This window comes from Drechmeria coniospora, chromosome 03, assembly GCF_001625195.1.
Source record: "Drechmeria coniospora strain ARSEF 6962 chromosome 03, whole genome shotgun sequence".
Taxonomy (NCBI): Eukaryota; Fungi; Ascomycota; class Sordariomycetes; order Hypocreales; family Ophiocordycipitaceae; genus Drechmeria; species Drechmeria coniospora.
In genome coordinates this window covers 1,489,296-1,504,761 of record NC_054391.1, presented here as the reverse complement: position 1 = coordinate 1,504,761, position 15,466 = coordinate 1,489,296, and the positions used below count along the sequence as shown (strand labels likewise).

The 15,466-nt window shown below is 54.9% G+C and overlaps 4 protein-coding genes across 4 annotated transcripts; 2 read left to right on the top strand and 2 right to left on the bottom strand.

Moving 5' to 3' along the window:
* Nucleotides 1-870: 870 nt before the first annotated feature.
* DCS_06281 (putative kinetoplast-associated protein KAP) lies at nt 871-5,732 on the top strand (the record flags this gene model as incomplete). The annotated part of the gene is made up of 9 exons (XM_040803572.1): nt 871-933; nt 985-1,508; nt 1,711-2,150; nt 2,214-2,385; nt 2,479-2,612; nt 2,947-3,040; nt 3,634-5,086; nt 5,187-5,653; nt 5,717-5,732. 9 exons carry the CDS (start codon nt 871-873, stop codon nt 5,730-5,732), a joined length of 3,363 nt encoding a protein of 1,120 aa, XP_040653676.1.
* Nucleotides 5,733-6,317: 585 nt separating this feature from the next.
* Nucleotides 6,318-6,947, bottom strand: DCS_06280 (cyclase/dehydrase family protein; the record flags this gene model as incomplete). The annotated part of the gene is made up of 1 exon (XM_040803571.1): nt 6,318-6,947. One exon carries the CDS (start codon nt 6,945-6,947, stop codon nt 6,318-6,320), a length of 630 nt encoding a protein of 209 aa, XP_040653675.1.
* A 509-nt stretch (nt 6,948-7,456) lies between these two features.
* On the top strand, nt 7,457-11,020 carry DCS_06279 (AP-3 complex subunit delta; the record flags this gene model as incomplete). Its single annotated transcript, XM_040803570.1, has 7 exons — nt 7,457-7,471; nt 7,520-7,581; nt 7,701-7,819; nt 7,877-8,073; nt 8,142-8,525; nt 8,579-8,807; nt 8,859-11,020. 7 exons carry the CDS (start codon nt 7,457-7,459, stop codon nt 11,018-11,020), a joined length of 3,168 nt encoding a protein of 1,055 aa, XP_040653674.1.
* Nucleotides 11,021-11,689: 669 nt separating this feature from the next.
* Nucleotides 11,690-14,412, bottom strand: DCS_06278 (Rho-GTPase-activating protein 8; the record flags this gene model as incomplete). Its single annotated transcript, XM_040803569.1, has 4 exons — nt 11,690-12,546; nt 12,614-14,063; nt 14,127-14,308; nt 14,367-14,412. 4 exons carry the CDS (start codon nt 14,410-14,412, stop codon nt 11,690-11,692), a joined length of 2,535 nt encoding a protein of 844 aa, XP_040653673.1.
* Between the last annotated feature and the right edge of the window lie 1,054 nt (nt 14,413-15,466).

The window sequence follows — 15,466 nt, the reverse complement described above, 5'->3', positions numbered from 1 at the left end:
ATCCTGGGGAAATTTGTCGTTCCTTTCCGTACCCCGAGCGGAGTAAGCACTGCTGGATGAAGGCATTCATCTACTTGTACAAACATCAGTATCCGAATATCTGTTGGCCAAACTCTCTGTGTAGGCAGACACCAACCAGGGGGTCACAAATGCATCAGCGACGCAAAGCGAACAGAGCCGCCTCTCCCGCAACTTGGCGCATCTTGCATCCCGCAACCTATATTGACGATGGTAAGAGGCCAAAGGAAGGCAAGAACAGTGCCGATGAATTATCATTATTACATCCCACCCACCAGCTGTGGCTTGCGAGGCAATAACACCCCACGCCAAACCCTAACAATAAAAAGGGCAACAACACGGCTAGCCACGGCTTGGGGCCAACATGTGATGACAACGATGACAACGAGGGAGGTACGGAATATTTGATGTACCTGTACTCCGTACTTGCATGTACCTTTGTGCCACTACGTGGGCACTGTGCACATGTACTCTTCTTGTGCGGGTGTGCTCACGCTTTAGAGACCTTTCGTAGGACCATGATGGGAAGGCCAGATTTGGGCACCAGCCGTGCAAATCACAGCACGCCCGTGCAGAGGAGAGCCGAAAATACTTATCCGGAGGGAAGGCAGTTTCTTCCATCCTTGAAGGTACGCAGGTTCGCATAGAGAAAGGTGCCTTACTGCGGATGACCTACATGCCCACCTACGCACGTCATTCAGGTAGGTAGGTACTCCTGCAGTCGGTTCTCCGTGCTCCGTACAGAGAATGTACGTAAAATTTCCTAGATATTTTCAGTACGAACAGGAGGTACTGAGCAAGGATCACAGCTATTACTACGGAGTATTTACCTTTGTACGCTGCACTGTGTTCATGTCACCCGCTCCCAAAGCGACGGCACCGCCTCAGGCCTCGGAACGACTGCGCAAGACATTGGTACATACAGTACTTCCTCTAATACTTTAGTATCGCTACATGCGTCCATAGTACGGATGGGGTACGAGAGTATCACTAATTATTACTCAGAATTCACACTCGTCATGCGGCTACATGCTCGTGCACTCCGAGATCGTGCAAGTATTCGTTCTCCTTGTCATCAGGTTCTTGGGTGACGGTGGTTCAGAGTATTGTGCTACTACGGACGCATGTCTCTTCTTCCTCTTGCTCTCTCCATTCCAATTTCATCAACGACGGCTCGTACCGACGATGACAAGCTGGTCTGCAGCAATCCAGAACTTCCGCATCGCACAAACAGGAGGACCATCGAATGAACCAACGCAACAGAGTACCGAGAGTAAAGGAACTTTTTCGGAATTCCGCAACCTCTTCACCGAGGCGGGCCGGACCGAAGTCGAACAGACCCTGCCCGACAGTGGCCTCCCGGACCAATTGGGCGCAAGTCCAGCTGGTAATATCAGGTGGTTGTCGGGCGTCCTCGTACGGGTACCCGTACCCAACTACATCCCTGGTACCTGGTTCATTTCCTCGCTCGACGCGGATTTCCATCCAAAGTAAGCCTGCAGACACCGAGGCGAAGGCAGGGCACTCCAAGTACGACTGCAGAGCCAGAATCCCTTGATCCCTTGGCATACGAAGTATTCCTTCATCGTGGATGCCGTTACACAACCCCCCCTCCCCTCGATTCATTCTTGAGCAAAAATTGAGGACCTGGTTCAAAGCATTCGGCACCAGCATGTTGGCACATGTAAATAGGATATACATGTGCTCAGTAAATGCAGTATTACGTATTGTATGCACCTTCGGACTGCCGAGCACCACTACACCCACTTCCGAGTACCGGCACCACCGTTACTATCTTGTGCCTTTTCATCCTCCCTTGTTGGGCCTCAAGGATAGACTCGGGTGCGACGACAAGACGGTCACCCGTTTTTACACACCACCTGGCTCATTGGATATCAAATCACAAGCCAGCACCTTTGCCTCATTTGCCAATATTGCGATTTCCCTCCCCGCCATGTCCGAAATCGCCATCGTGGCAACGAAAGGAGTGTTCACTAACGTTCGCAACCACTTTCCCCGAGCTGCTGAGCAACACTCGCGACAGAGCACAGCCCTCGTAGTTGCTCGGTCACTCGACCAATGTGCTCGTTCACTCCACTTATCCAACGCCCAACCGCAAGCCCAGTGCCGAAGTTCGCTTTTTTCGAGCACGCTCTAGCTGGCGACTAGCTACTACATCATTACTATCTTAATAGTAGCAGGAGTCAATTGTGGCGACGATCCGGTCGGACCGCCCATGGGCCGAATCGTCCCCCCCACCAACCAAACCTACCCACCCACCAACCCATCAACCCTCCCAACCATTAAACTCACCGCCCATCTGCCGACTGCCCTCCTTCCGCCATCGGCCAAGCTCTTCTGGGACACGTACCTGTACCTGACTGTACCTGAATGCACCTGGCTGCAAGTAAATAATATTACGGAGCAGTGTTAGTACATGTGCAGCTACATGCAATTCAGCGTAATCGCCCTCGTGACTTTGCAGGCCACAGGGACCAGCTTCAGCACTCCAACAATTGCTCTCCTCCGACTCCACCAGCTTGCTCCGAGCGGGGCTTTTCATGGCACCGCACGACTAAGCAGTTACAGTAGCTGTAAGTACTTGCAACTACAAGTACGCCTACAAGTACTGTACTTACTCCGTACTTCGTACTCCGTAGTTGGACAGTGTACTGTACAGCTATACTTGTGCATATACTGCAAGTACTGTTGTTGTGTACTTACATCTACAGTCACGTTTTACGTTCAGTACTCGTACTTGGGTGTACATGCATGCATACCTAAGTAGGTAGCATTAGGCCTACCCCTACTTATCCGGACATGCACATGTACATGCAATTGCGCCTACATATTCCACCTACATATTAATACGCCCCGAGTACTCCGTACTGTAGGTGTACGTACGTATTACATCCCGACCGTTGCCAGATCCCCAGGCCCACCGAGACCAGACATCGCCATCCGTCTCTCCTCGTGCCCTTGAACGTCGTCTTGTCTGCTCAGATCGACTTCCTTGCCGCAGGTATTTGTCGGCAACCCCTCACGCTCTTCCCATCCCGCCAACCAATCGACCCCTCACCCTTGTCTCACACCTCATCCGTCCCTGTCCCTCTCGGCTTCTCGAGCAATACGCGCGGACGCAGATGCGAATCAGATTTTGCTTACTTGCTCCTTGTCGCGAACGATCGAACCGAACGACGCTGAGTTGTTGACTTTTCCATTCGAGTCTCCATCGCAGTAAGAATCATCCGCCGGCATCGGACAGATCTCGGCAGACCACACCGACGGACACGGATCCCCCCTCCCTCCCTTCCCTCTCTCAGCGTGACGACGCGAACGTGATCGTCAACGGCTTGATTTCTGCTTCCGCGCACGGCCAACCGTCATTGGCTTTGCCGAAAATTCTCGAGCCGTCAGCGCCGTCGCGAACTCCCTCTGGCAACTCAACGCCTTTACTCCGACCTTCTTGAACGAACTGTCGCGAGTAAACGGCAATAAAATAACGGTGCCGTCTCTGGTCTGCTATGCCGTTCGTCTCTCGCCCCTCTCATCGTTTCATTGCCAGCTCGAAATCAACCTACTTACTCACACGCGCCCGCTGACCAGGCTTATCAGACGACCGACGAAGATCACGATCCACACGGGCGGTGAAAGCTCCCGCTCAACTTCCTACAACAGCGAGGAAGACTTGTCCCACAACGAGCGAGATATATCCATTACCGACGAAGACGACGAGTGGGACGATCAAGACGACTTCTACGACGGCGACGAAGACCTCTTCCCTTCCGATTCCGCATCCGCCAGCAACGAAGGCCCTCCCGTCCCACGTCAAGCGAGAGCGAGAGCCGCCCCTCGCCGTCATCGATTGACTCGCCAGCAACCCCAGTATCCCCCGGTGCAGGTGTCTGCACCCATCCTGCCCAGCGTGGATCCGTCCGAAGAATTCGGCCACTATGGCCAGGGGTACCAGCCCCAACCCGCCCAACGCGCCGGCCACTTCGCCGGGCGAGGCGGCCATCCGCAACCGTACCCGGGCCAAAACCACTACATGGGAGGATATCCGGCCGGAAACCAGATGGTTCCTTACGGAAGCTACGGGCCGAACCCCTTCAGTCCCATGAGCAACAGCTCGAGCGGGGCCAGTTACTTCGGCGGCGAGCAGAGGCTCATGTACGACATGATGCCGTACCAGCAGCAGCCCTTCTACGGCGCCCCGCAGTACAGCCTGCCCGCTCACATGCAGCAGTTTCACCTTTCGCCCCCGCCCCCGCCGGCTACCGAAGCTCCCGCCCAGCCGCCCACGCCGGCCCCGAAGGAGCCCCCGGTTGATGTGGAAAAGATCAAGATGGAAGCGCAGCTGGCCGCCATAAAAGCCCACGAGGATAGGCAGAGAGCCCTCGACGAGCAGCGGGAGCGTGACACCCAGATTCGCAAGGAGGCCGAGGAGGCTTTCATGAAGAAGATGGACGAGATGAAGAAGCAGCAAGAGGAGGCTCAAAAGGAGATTGCGCGCGCTCGAGCCGAAGCCGAGCGTGCTGCCGTTGAACGAGTCGAAGCCGAACGCAGGGCTGCCGACGATAGGGCGAAGCAGGAGGCCGAGGCGATGAGACGCGCCGAAGAGAATGCCATGAGGAAGTTCGAAGCCGAGATGAAGGCGGCAGAGGATCGGAGGAAGAAGGAGGCCGAGGACCGCGTGAGGATCGAAGAGGCCGCCAAGGCTCGCCTGGAGGCCGCCATGAAAGCCGAAGCGGACGCCAAGATAGCGGCCGAGAAGAAAGTGGCCGAGGAAGCCGAACGACTCAAGCTGATCCAGGAGGACGCCAAGCGCAAGGCTGAAGCCGACGCGGCGGCCAAGATCGAGGCCGACAAGGAGGCGGCCAAGAAGAAAGCCGAAGCCGACGAGGCGGCCAAGAAGGAGCACGAGGCCCTCAAGAAAAAGATTCAAGAAGAAACCAAGGCCAAGTTGGAGGAGGCGGCTAAGAAAGCGTCGGACAAGGCGCCTATCAAGTTCAAGGACGCCGTCGGAAGGAAATTCAGCTTCCCTTTTCATCTTTGCAAGACCTGGCAGGTATGTCGGACGCCGAATCTCCGACCCCCCCCCGTCTCCTTCCCCCTACCGCTGGCCATGCCGAACTGAGTGACTGACTGACGCGGGTTGGCTGGCACAGGGCATCGACGACCTCATCAAGCAGGCCTTCTTGCACGTCGAAGTCATCGGACCACATGTGCAGCAGGGCCACTTTGACCTCATCGGTCCCAATGGCGAGATTATCCTTCCTACTGTATGGGAAAAGGTCATAGAACCAGACTGGTCGATCAGCATGGTCATGTGGCCGGTGGAAAAGATGCCTCCAGCTGGCCCGAAATTGCCACCTGGGATGATGCCAGGAGCCGGAGGCCGTCGCGGCCACATGCCTGGCATACCGATTCCTGGTCCAATGTCGGGTGTTCCATCTGCCGGACGCCCTGCCGGTGGAATTCCGCCATTGGCCGGCTGGTCAAAATCGGGCAACCGACGTCCGCCGGACATTGACATTGTCGAAGTCGCGCCGGCTCCAGCAAAGTCAGGGAAGAGCAGCAGCAAGAAAAACTCGGCAATGCTCACATTCTTTGCGGGCAGGCCGGCGAAGAAAAAGTAGGTTTAGTTGTCCATCGGCCCCTGCAGGTGTGAGAATCGGTACTAATTCGAATCCATCAGGTCGAGCAAGAAGTGATGGTGAATATATCAAATTAACCAACTGGCCGGACCGGACCAAGTTACGACGTATGATATCGACTTTCGTCAGCCAATGAATACCTGAGCGAGTGATTCGATGACCATCTTTGCGCAAAGCAAACCCTGATTCTTCCATGGATATCGGTTGTGTGGTGTTATCTCCTTCGATGGAAGGCCGGCTTTGTCCCTTGCTGCATTATTCAGGAGTTTAGTGGTGATGCGTGGCGGAAGCGACCGGAAGGGAGGCTATGCCTACCCACTGATACCTTGGGAGGCATGACTGACAAGTTGCCAACTGTGTGGTGGGATGTAATGTGGAATGCCTTGCACGACCGTTCAAGTTGTCATCACCTGAGAATGAGTACGTGTAATGAGACGAGTACGAGGTTACATACGTGTAGAATTGTCGAAAGTGCTTGAATATTAACGGTCATCGCTGCCTTTCTTCCACAGCCAAGTAGCCAAGTCTAGTTTTTATACCCGATGACCCCACTGAACGCTTCCCATAAATGTACGCCGTGGCTGGTGCGCCGGTGGATGCAGTGGTATCTCTATGTTGAAGTGGTGGATGCATGGGGCCCTGCTATCGCGGCGCAAGCTTCTCGCGTGCACGCTTCTCAAAGGCCTCAATCATTAAGCCGGCGACTTTGTCGGAGACAGCGGCGCTGACGGCTGCGTATAACGGATTGACAAATTGATACATGATGGACAGGTGGACCTCTGTCAACGGCGACGGTTGCCCAGAGATTGGATTCACAGACCAGCGGGTGACAAGGCTTCTGAAGACGGCAGAGGCAGCGACAGCAGAGGGATCTGCAGGATCGCCGCTCACAGCCTCGACAGACTGGCCCGGGACGCAGGAGAGGCGACTTGTGAAGACTTCATTGAAGCCGCCCCAACCGACATGGAGGTCAGCGAGGGTGGGCCAACGCCGATGGCGGTCATCTGGAGGAGACCACTGGGTGACGCGAGAGCGGGAGCAGTAGGGCACGAAGCGATGGTAGGAGTCGACATCGGCGATGAGGTCGAAGAGGGGTTCGTGAGCGAATGGGAGGGTGCGGGTGGCGACGAGGGTTTGTGTGTCACTGATGCCGATGCCACTGCCGCTCGGGAAGCTGAAGAATGAACGGCAAGGGAGGCGCGTGTGATTTTGCAGGAGGAGTAGAGAACTCCTTGCTGGTAGTCTTGCGATGGAGGCAGTCCGAAGGGACATGGCGAGTTGCGTCGTTCGACAGGGCAGAATAGGCGGTGACGTATGCAAAGAAAGCTCGGCTACGCCATCATCGTCGGGGAGTCGGATTCCGCTGGTCAGGTGACGACGAAATATTCGCAAGTCCCAGTCCTGCCGTCGCAACAGAGAGAGGATAACGGATGTGAGAGAAAGGAATGAATTGTGGAAGGATTATATCGTGAACTGAATGTATCGAAGGGTTTTTTTTTTGTTTGGTGGTTGATTGTCCGCATCATTGCTCTGTCGGCCCGTTTCTCTCCCGGGTGCTGTGCTGCCATTGCAACTCCGTCATATTCAGCCTGATGAACTAGCGTACTTGGTACGCCTAGACCTGGCCACTTGCACCTCGAGGCAGCCCCTCCACATGGAGTTGAGAACTCCACTAGCCAACACTCAAGCGGCGACATTCATCTTGTAACAACTCCAACGACGCGACAGCGGCTAGGCAGCGGTGCTGATGAGCAAAAACTTTGTAACCTGCGAGTCACACAATGAGCGCAAAGCCCGTTAGTGAGCGACGGAAGACGACGACGACGACTACCTGACGAGGACAGTGGCAGGAGGGCATTGCTTTCAGGAGCTTGCCGAACCCTGTCCAGGCAACCCTAGGCAAGATGTACGACGAGCTCCGCGCCCAACGTTGCATGGTGGTTCTAGATTCATATCAGGAGGGAATCGACTGCCAGCTGGCTTCCTGGTCGACCGACTGACTGGCTGACTGGTTCTTTGGAGCAGGTTCGAAAAGTCATTGTACGACCTCATCAAGGGGTTGCGGAACAACAAGGGAAATGAGAAGGAGTACATACAAAAGACGTTAAAGGAATGCCGCGCCGAAGTTCGCAGCCAGGATATGGGTTTGCCCGCCTACCTTGACAGCTAATGCGGTTTTGCCAGCTGACAATGTGAGGCAGACCTTAAGGCGACGGCCCTTCTTAAGCTCATATACCTTGAGATGCTCGGCTACGACATGTCCTGGGCGTCATTCCATGTCCTCGAGGTCATGTCTTCGGCAAAGTATCACCAGAAACGAGTTGGATATCTAGGCGCCGTTCAAAGCTTTAGGCCAGACACCGAGGTCCTCATGCTGGCTACCAATCTGCTGAAAAAGGTTTGTCACGGGCTGCCCGTCTACCCCCCGACGCCGTACTGCAACTTGAACTCAACTTTTCCACGCAGGACCTTGGCTCGTCTACCCCGACCGTGATTTCTCTACCGATTGCCACTCTGCCTCACGTCATAACGCCGTCGCTTGCACTCTCGACCCTCGCCGACCTGCTGCCCCGTCTAAGCCACAGCCAGGCCAACATCCGGAAAAAGACGCTGGTAACACTCTATCGCTTGGCGTTGGTTTATCCCGAAGCATTGCGTGCGGCATGGCCCAAGATCAAGGAACTTCTCATGGATGCCGACGAGGATCCGAGTGTGACGGCTGCCATTGTGAACGTCGTCTGCGAGTTGGGCTGGCGGAGGCCCCGCGATTTCCTACCCCTTGCACCTCGGCTTTTTGAGCTGTTGGTCGATGGCGGGAACAACTGGATGACCATCAAACTTATCAAGCTTGTGAGTCCCTGACCGTATCCCGCAGTCGATGGCGTAGCTAACTTGGAAACCAGTTTGCCACGTTAACACCTCTCGAACCACGTCTCGTCCGAAAGTTGCTCCCTCCCCTGATCAACATCATATCGACAACAGGAGCCATGTCGCTTCTGTATGAGTGCATCAACGGCATCATTCAAGGTGGCATTCTGGATAGTGGAGAGGATGTTTCGGGGGCGGATGAGGTCGCTACCCTTTGCGTGAACAAACTGAGAGCGATGATAACGATGAACGGCGACCCGAATCGTAAGTAGTGCCTGTCAGCGGATGATGAAACCGGAGCTGACATTCTCTCAGTGAAATACGTTGCCCTTTTGGCATTCAACAAGATAGTCACAACGCATCCACATCTCGTTGCCCAGCAAGAAGACGTCATATTGGAGTGCATCGACAGCTCCGACATCACCATCCGAATACAGGCTCTGGACCTGGTGAAGGGCATGGTCACGAGTTACAACCTAGTTTCCGTTGTCAGTCGGCTGATGAAGCAGCTGAAATCGTCGACCTCAGCCAAGGATCAGGTTTGGCCCGAGACCAGACCCATGATACCCAATGCGGACTCAGAAGATGAGGGGCCTAAGTCCATATCCGAGACGGACGCAGCCGACCCTGAGGAGTTGGCTCTCCCCGAGGACTACCGAATCGACGTCATCAGGAGGATTCTATTCATGTGCTCCAAAGACAATTATGCGAATGTGGTAGATTTTGATTGGTATATTGATGTGCTAACCCAGCTCGTCCGCATGGCCCCCGTTCCTCGACAATGTAATGCGGAACTGATGGACGAATCGTCCTCTCGACCTTCCGCCGACGTCTCGGAGAAAATTGGCGACGAACTAAGGAATGTTGCGGTCAAGGTTCGAGCCTTGAGAGCTACTGCCGTCAGGGCGTGCGAGACAATTCTGGCGCAGCTCGACGCGGATACACCGGCGGGTCATACCATTACTTCTGGCGCGTTGAATTCAGTCACTTTCATACTGGGTGAATACGCTGCACAGCTGTCGACGCCTGACGGTACGCTCAATGGCCTTCTCCATATCGTGCCTCGGACCGCGAGACCCGAAGTGTGCGCGACAGCCCTGCTCGCCATTACCAAAGTGTTCGCGACCCTTGCAGGAGATGAGACGGAGCCTTGGACAGCTGAGAGGAAGTCTAGAACCTCGCTGCTCATGGCACGAATCCTTCATGTCGCAGAACCTCTCGCTCTGCATCCAAATCTGGAAGTTCAGGAGAGGTCGGTTGAGATCGTCGAGCTCCTGAAACTTACGTCAGAGGCCGCCTCTGGACAACCGGCTTCCACCGACGTCGAGTGCCAAGATCCTCCTCTGCTGCTTACGCAAGCCATTCCCTCGCTCTTCAATGGCTGGGAGCTCAACGCAGTTGCGCCTGGAGCCCAGCGGAACGTGCCGATACCCGATGATCTCGACTTGAACGAGCCGATTCATTCAAATTTGGACAAGCTGCTGTCCCAGGCAGACATGGTTGGTTTGGAGACTGAAGCGGAGGATGAGTTTGAAACATTCTATAACCAAAGGCTACCGCCAACGAGCGTCTCATCTTCGGCACCAGCCATCAACAGACTTACAGAATCAAACGAAGAGGTGGTCAGCTCGTACCAGCAGCTCAGCGAAGACAGCTATCTCGATGCAGATATTGTAGCGAGGAGGAAAGCTGAACGATTGGAGAGAAATAAGGATGATCCCTTTTATATCCCTAGCGATGCGATGCCGCGAGCATCCACTCCTATCCACAGCATACTTCAGAAAAGCAACGGCCCAGAACTCGATGTTGATTCCATTCCTATCATGCAGTTGGACCTGAAAAACATCGAAGCAGCCTCAGACGTTGTCCATAAACCTCAACCAGTACCGAGACAAAAGGTCTTCATCACGCCGGATGAGACTGTCGGGGGCAGTGGCAGCGATACAGGACACAACAATGATGATGAATCTCATCTGGATAGTCACCCCAGAGCCAAGGGCAGGAAGCTCAAACAGTCGCTCCTTCAGGTTGACTCGAGTACAATCGGTTCATTCAATCTTGAAGGTGCCCAACCCGCCGAAGGGTTCGACTACGAACGGCAGCAGCGCGAGGAAGCGGAGATGCAGCATGCCATGAAGGAAGTCGAGCGCCTGCGGCTGGAAATGCAGCGCGCCAATGAGCGGATACAGGTGGCTCATGGTGTCGACGTCGAAGGCACCGTCATCAAGCGGAAGAAGAAGAAGGTGACCAAGAAGGCAGCAGAGGGGGACGGGACCGAGGTGAAGCCTAAAAAGAAAAAGAAAAAAAAGGAAACCGTCGGTGAAGGTACGGGGGCCAAAGTGTTGACGGAAGGGCAGGGAGACCATTCTGTCGCCCACCCAGCGGAAGAATCGGTGGTCGCATCTAAGAAGAAGACCAAGAAGGTCAGGAAACCCGTCCAGTTTGGGGAACCAGCAGGCGATGAAGAAGCGCAGTAACGCAGGTCTTGGTCAGCTTCGCGGAAAGGACATGGGCATGATTGCAGTTGTAATGACACCCATGCACCGAAAGCGAGTGATTATAGACCCTATAGAGATGAGTCTGCCCTATTGATAGATCTTCATTTGGCCGATGATGCGTGTCACTGCCAGCTCGTTCGCATGGCTGTCGAGGCTGAGAGACTATTCTGCCCAGTGCCATGTGTTTACATACATGTCCCCCGTATCGCTCGACTTGCACACCGTCCCCCCTTCCAGTAAGCTAATAAGCCCTTTCTTTCTTCTTTTTATCACCCATGACAAATTCCTCATTACTAGAACGCCTACTTTCAGAGATTGGAGTCCGCGGAACATGGCAATTGGATTCTGGTTCCCTTGCGATGACTCCAACTCACACTGCTTCGCAAATCGCTCAAAGGAATTCCATACACGAACGTATATACTGAGGAGCCCAAAAGACTGACGAAAGAAATAGATTCGAGGCCGCAAAACTTACACACGCGACGGCTCATGTACCTGTGAATCGGTACAGCATGACGAAACAAGGAAATTGGCCAGAGGGGACGTGGTAAAAAGAGTATGTATGTCTGCATGAGTATGATCGATCTCCTTGGCCTGTGAGTGTCGTCAACGGCAAAGAGTACAGGAAACGTGAGCCAAGGAGGCTGCCTAGTCGTCCATGGGCTTGTCCTCGAGTGTCACGCCGCGGTGAGTAGTCTCATGAGGCGGCGAAGCAGGGACGCGTCTGCCGCCGACAAACTTAGTGCCGGTGCCGACGCGGCCGCCGCTATCACGCCGATCAGAGCTAGAATCGCTGTCCGACATCTTGGGAGGTTGTGCTGACCCGTTCACGGCGCCATCGGCGTTGGCGATGCCTTCGGCGGCGGGAACATCCAGCGATGAACGCTTCATGCGGCCGTCAATATTGCCAATGACTCGTTGGCGATCTGTCGTCGGGCTCGTTTGGATGGGGAACCGGGTTTCCGGCCCGCCGCTGCTCCTGTCGCGACGGTGCCCACGAGGGCTTGGCGCAGGGCTCGTTCCTCGACCCCGCGATGCGCTGGCCTTCTCAACCAGAGCCCTATGCCGCTCTTCTACGAGCGCCTTCCGGTTGCTCTCGTCCGTGCTTACGGCGCGAGGACGATTGTTTCCAATTGATGAGGAGTGGTTCAGCGTCGACATGCGCTTCAGCTCGCTGAATATAGCCTCCTTGTGGGCAAAAAGATCACGGACAAGCCTCGTAGCGTGCTTCTCCTCCAGAGTGAGAGAGGTTTCTGTCCGGGGTCGTAGAACGCAGGGGGCCAAGGAGGTGGCGAGAGCGGCGACATACTCGTCATCTGCCGATGTCAGGTCGATCAGCCGAGTGAAATGATTCATGCAAGCGTCCAAGGTTGCGATATTGGCTAGTCGGAGTTGCGAGAGCGTTTGCTGCAGCACCGCAACGCGGGACGCCTCGGTGGCATCCGCTGAAGGTGTTGTGTAGATTGTCCTAATGATCTCGTACACTTGAGAGCTGACGAGAGAATCTGAAGGGTCGTGTTTAGTTTACCTCTTCCACCTGGTCCGGCATAGAAATTAGGGGAGGTCTCTCACCTGGAAGTTCCAAGAGGTATAGTTTTAACACGTTTGCAACCGTTGGGATGTCAAATTCGCTTAGAGCCTCCTGCGACAGGGCCTTTGCGTCATTGATTTTGTCGCGCAGCTTATGGACCTGGGAAAGGGGAACGTCCACAAGCCAAACACCACGTCGGGCTTCGTCGCCTTCTAAATCGGGGTAGTGGTGGTCGAGATAAGTCAAGAGGGAGGTGATGATCGCGGGAACGCGCTTTTTGTCTGCTCTCGCTCTTGCCTCAAGGTCGATACCGAATGTTTGGTCGTCAACCCTGTTGTAGTAGTTTTCGTAGACGACAACCTTGGGTACGAAGCTGCCGGTACGATAGTTTTCGAGCAGGTATCGGAGGTCACCCTCCGGCTGGACGGTTTCCTGGAACAGGACCATCTTGTCAACCGTAGATTGCAAGCTGGGGATGACGTTGCCAATGGTGCCGGAGAAGTCGAGGATGACAGTCTTGATGGCCTTGAGACGGTCGAGCTCGCAACGCTGAAGGAACTTGAGATGCAGGAAGATGGCTTCCTCCAGGTCGCAGCGCAGGCGATCCAGCTTCTGGACTGCGGCCTTGTACTTGTCGTCAGCCTCAGTCGACTCTCGTTGCAGGCGCTGGGTGGGCGTTTCGTTGGGGTGCGCATTGTTGAGGACGCTCCAGTTGGCGAGGTATTCACTGACGGTGCCGACGACGGGTGACTCATCCGAGCCGTTGACAGGAAGCGAGAACGCTCGGTTGCTCGCGTGCTTCTTGTCGACCATGCCAGCAAGCTTGAAGGACTTGGGGCGCCATTGATAGAACATCCTAGAGCTGTTGGCGAACGTGCTACCGACGTTTCCAACGAGGCGCAGAAAGCCGTTGGAGACGAGATCTTGGCCGATTCGCTCGGCATAGCTCACGCTTGTGGCGGCCATGTTTCGCTGGATATATTCGACAATGTCGGAACCGGACGAGGTATTGTAGTAGGTGCCAAGTATGGGTACCTTCGTTTCGCCCATCTTGATCTTCGTGAGCATCTGGCCGATGATGTTCTTGAGCTGATCGGGTAAGTAGGTTTCGTCACCAATCTCATAGACCGTCTCATCGTCGTGTTCCTCCTCCTTCTGCGTCTGCACCTTGATCTCGGGAATCGCATGGTGATTGGCGGTCTGCTTCGGGCTGATCTCTGGTTCCTGGAAGGCGAGCTTGTTCTCCTCCTCAAGATCCTCGACAAGACGGCATTTGTTGAAGTAGTTGGATCGAAGCTTGCGGACGGCGTCGGCCTGCCGATCGTGGGATTTGATGCGGCTCTGCAGCTCATCTTGCGACTCTTGTATGCGGGTCTCGTGGGCATCGCACCAACGGGCAAATGGATTGACGACGAGATCACGAATGCTCTGGGCAATGCGTTGATGACTTCGGGCTGCATCTTGCATCTCGCCCCGCATGCCGTCGTATGCCTATCAAGCGAGGAGGGATTCTTAACAATGAACGCTGGCTGGTCCGGGAGAATGGAAACGTACCTTGCGGACGGTGGCACCGTCATCTCGAGAGAAGCCACCAGCAATCTTGTCGGCCGAGGGTGCGATGTCGCCGAGGCGCTGGCCGTAGGTGTCCTCCGCCTCGGCGCGTAAGCGGGCAATAGTAAGGATCTGGCGATTCTCCATGACACCTTGATGAAGCTTGCCAAACAAGACGCCGAGTCCTAGCAACAGGTGAGCGATGATTCCACGATCACCAGGGATGCACACGAACGAACAGACCTGCGGCATAATCGCTTGACCAAAAGGAGTTGGCGAAGCTAGGCATTGTGAACGGCTCCAGCAGCCAGCTGGATCGATGGATGGAGGTGCTGGTGCCAAGCTGCTGGTGCTGGTGCTGGTGCCGCTGCTATCAACCGCTCCAGGTAATTGTTGAATGGGCGAAATCGAGAAAGGAGGAACTCGAAGACAGCAGCAGGCTCCGCCTCAGAGCACGTTGCGGCTGTGGGGTTGGGATGGCGTGTCGGAATGTCTCAGACGATGGACGTTGAATTCGCCGTAGCACGAGAGGTCAAATCGAGACGGAGCGCGCCTTCGTATTGCCGTCCAAGTAGAATCAGCTTGGATGTCATGGGACAATGGAGATGGAGATGGAGATGGAGATGGAGATGGAGATGGAGATGGAGATGGAGATGGAGATGGAGATGGAGATGGAAATGCGGTTTGGCTGACAAGGAGGGAGGAGGATGAAGCTGGCAAATCAAAACGTCGGAATGGGTGGGTGAGCTCTCCGAACGTTGAAAAGGAGGCAACGCGAATCGTGGAGAGGCTGAGCGAGAGCTGCCTGGCTGGGTTAGCTGGTAATAAACCTAGTCCCCCGTTGCACCGTTGGCGGTGGACGGCGCTGTTACAGAGGAGAGTGTTGGCACGGGACAGAAAGGGTAGCGGCCAGGGCGCTGACGACTGTTCAATTCCAGAGGCGAAGACCGCCGCCAGGTACTAGGTAGGAACATGGCACCAGCATTGCGGCCCTACTCAGCGTGTTTGCATTTGTTCTAGGTCTTGTTGCAGGTCAATGCGACTCCGTTTTGCCGCATGGACAAGCTATTATCTCGTATTCCCACGATCCGACTGTCCTCGTGGCCCTGCATGTACACTGGACTGCAATCCAAACCCTGGGAGCCGGGTCCCCTACTCTTCGGGTGGATTGTGTTTCTGTCATGAAACGCCTCAGTGCCCATACTGTAGGTAAGTAAGTACCTAGTACAAGTGTACAGTACTGTACTTGAAGGTAGGTCAGCTACTATTACTGTAAGTACAGTAAGTACTAATACAAGGACCCTGTAATATCAGTGTGCTAGCAGGGTACCTGTTCGAACGGT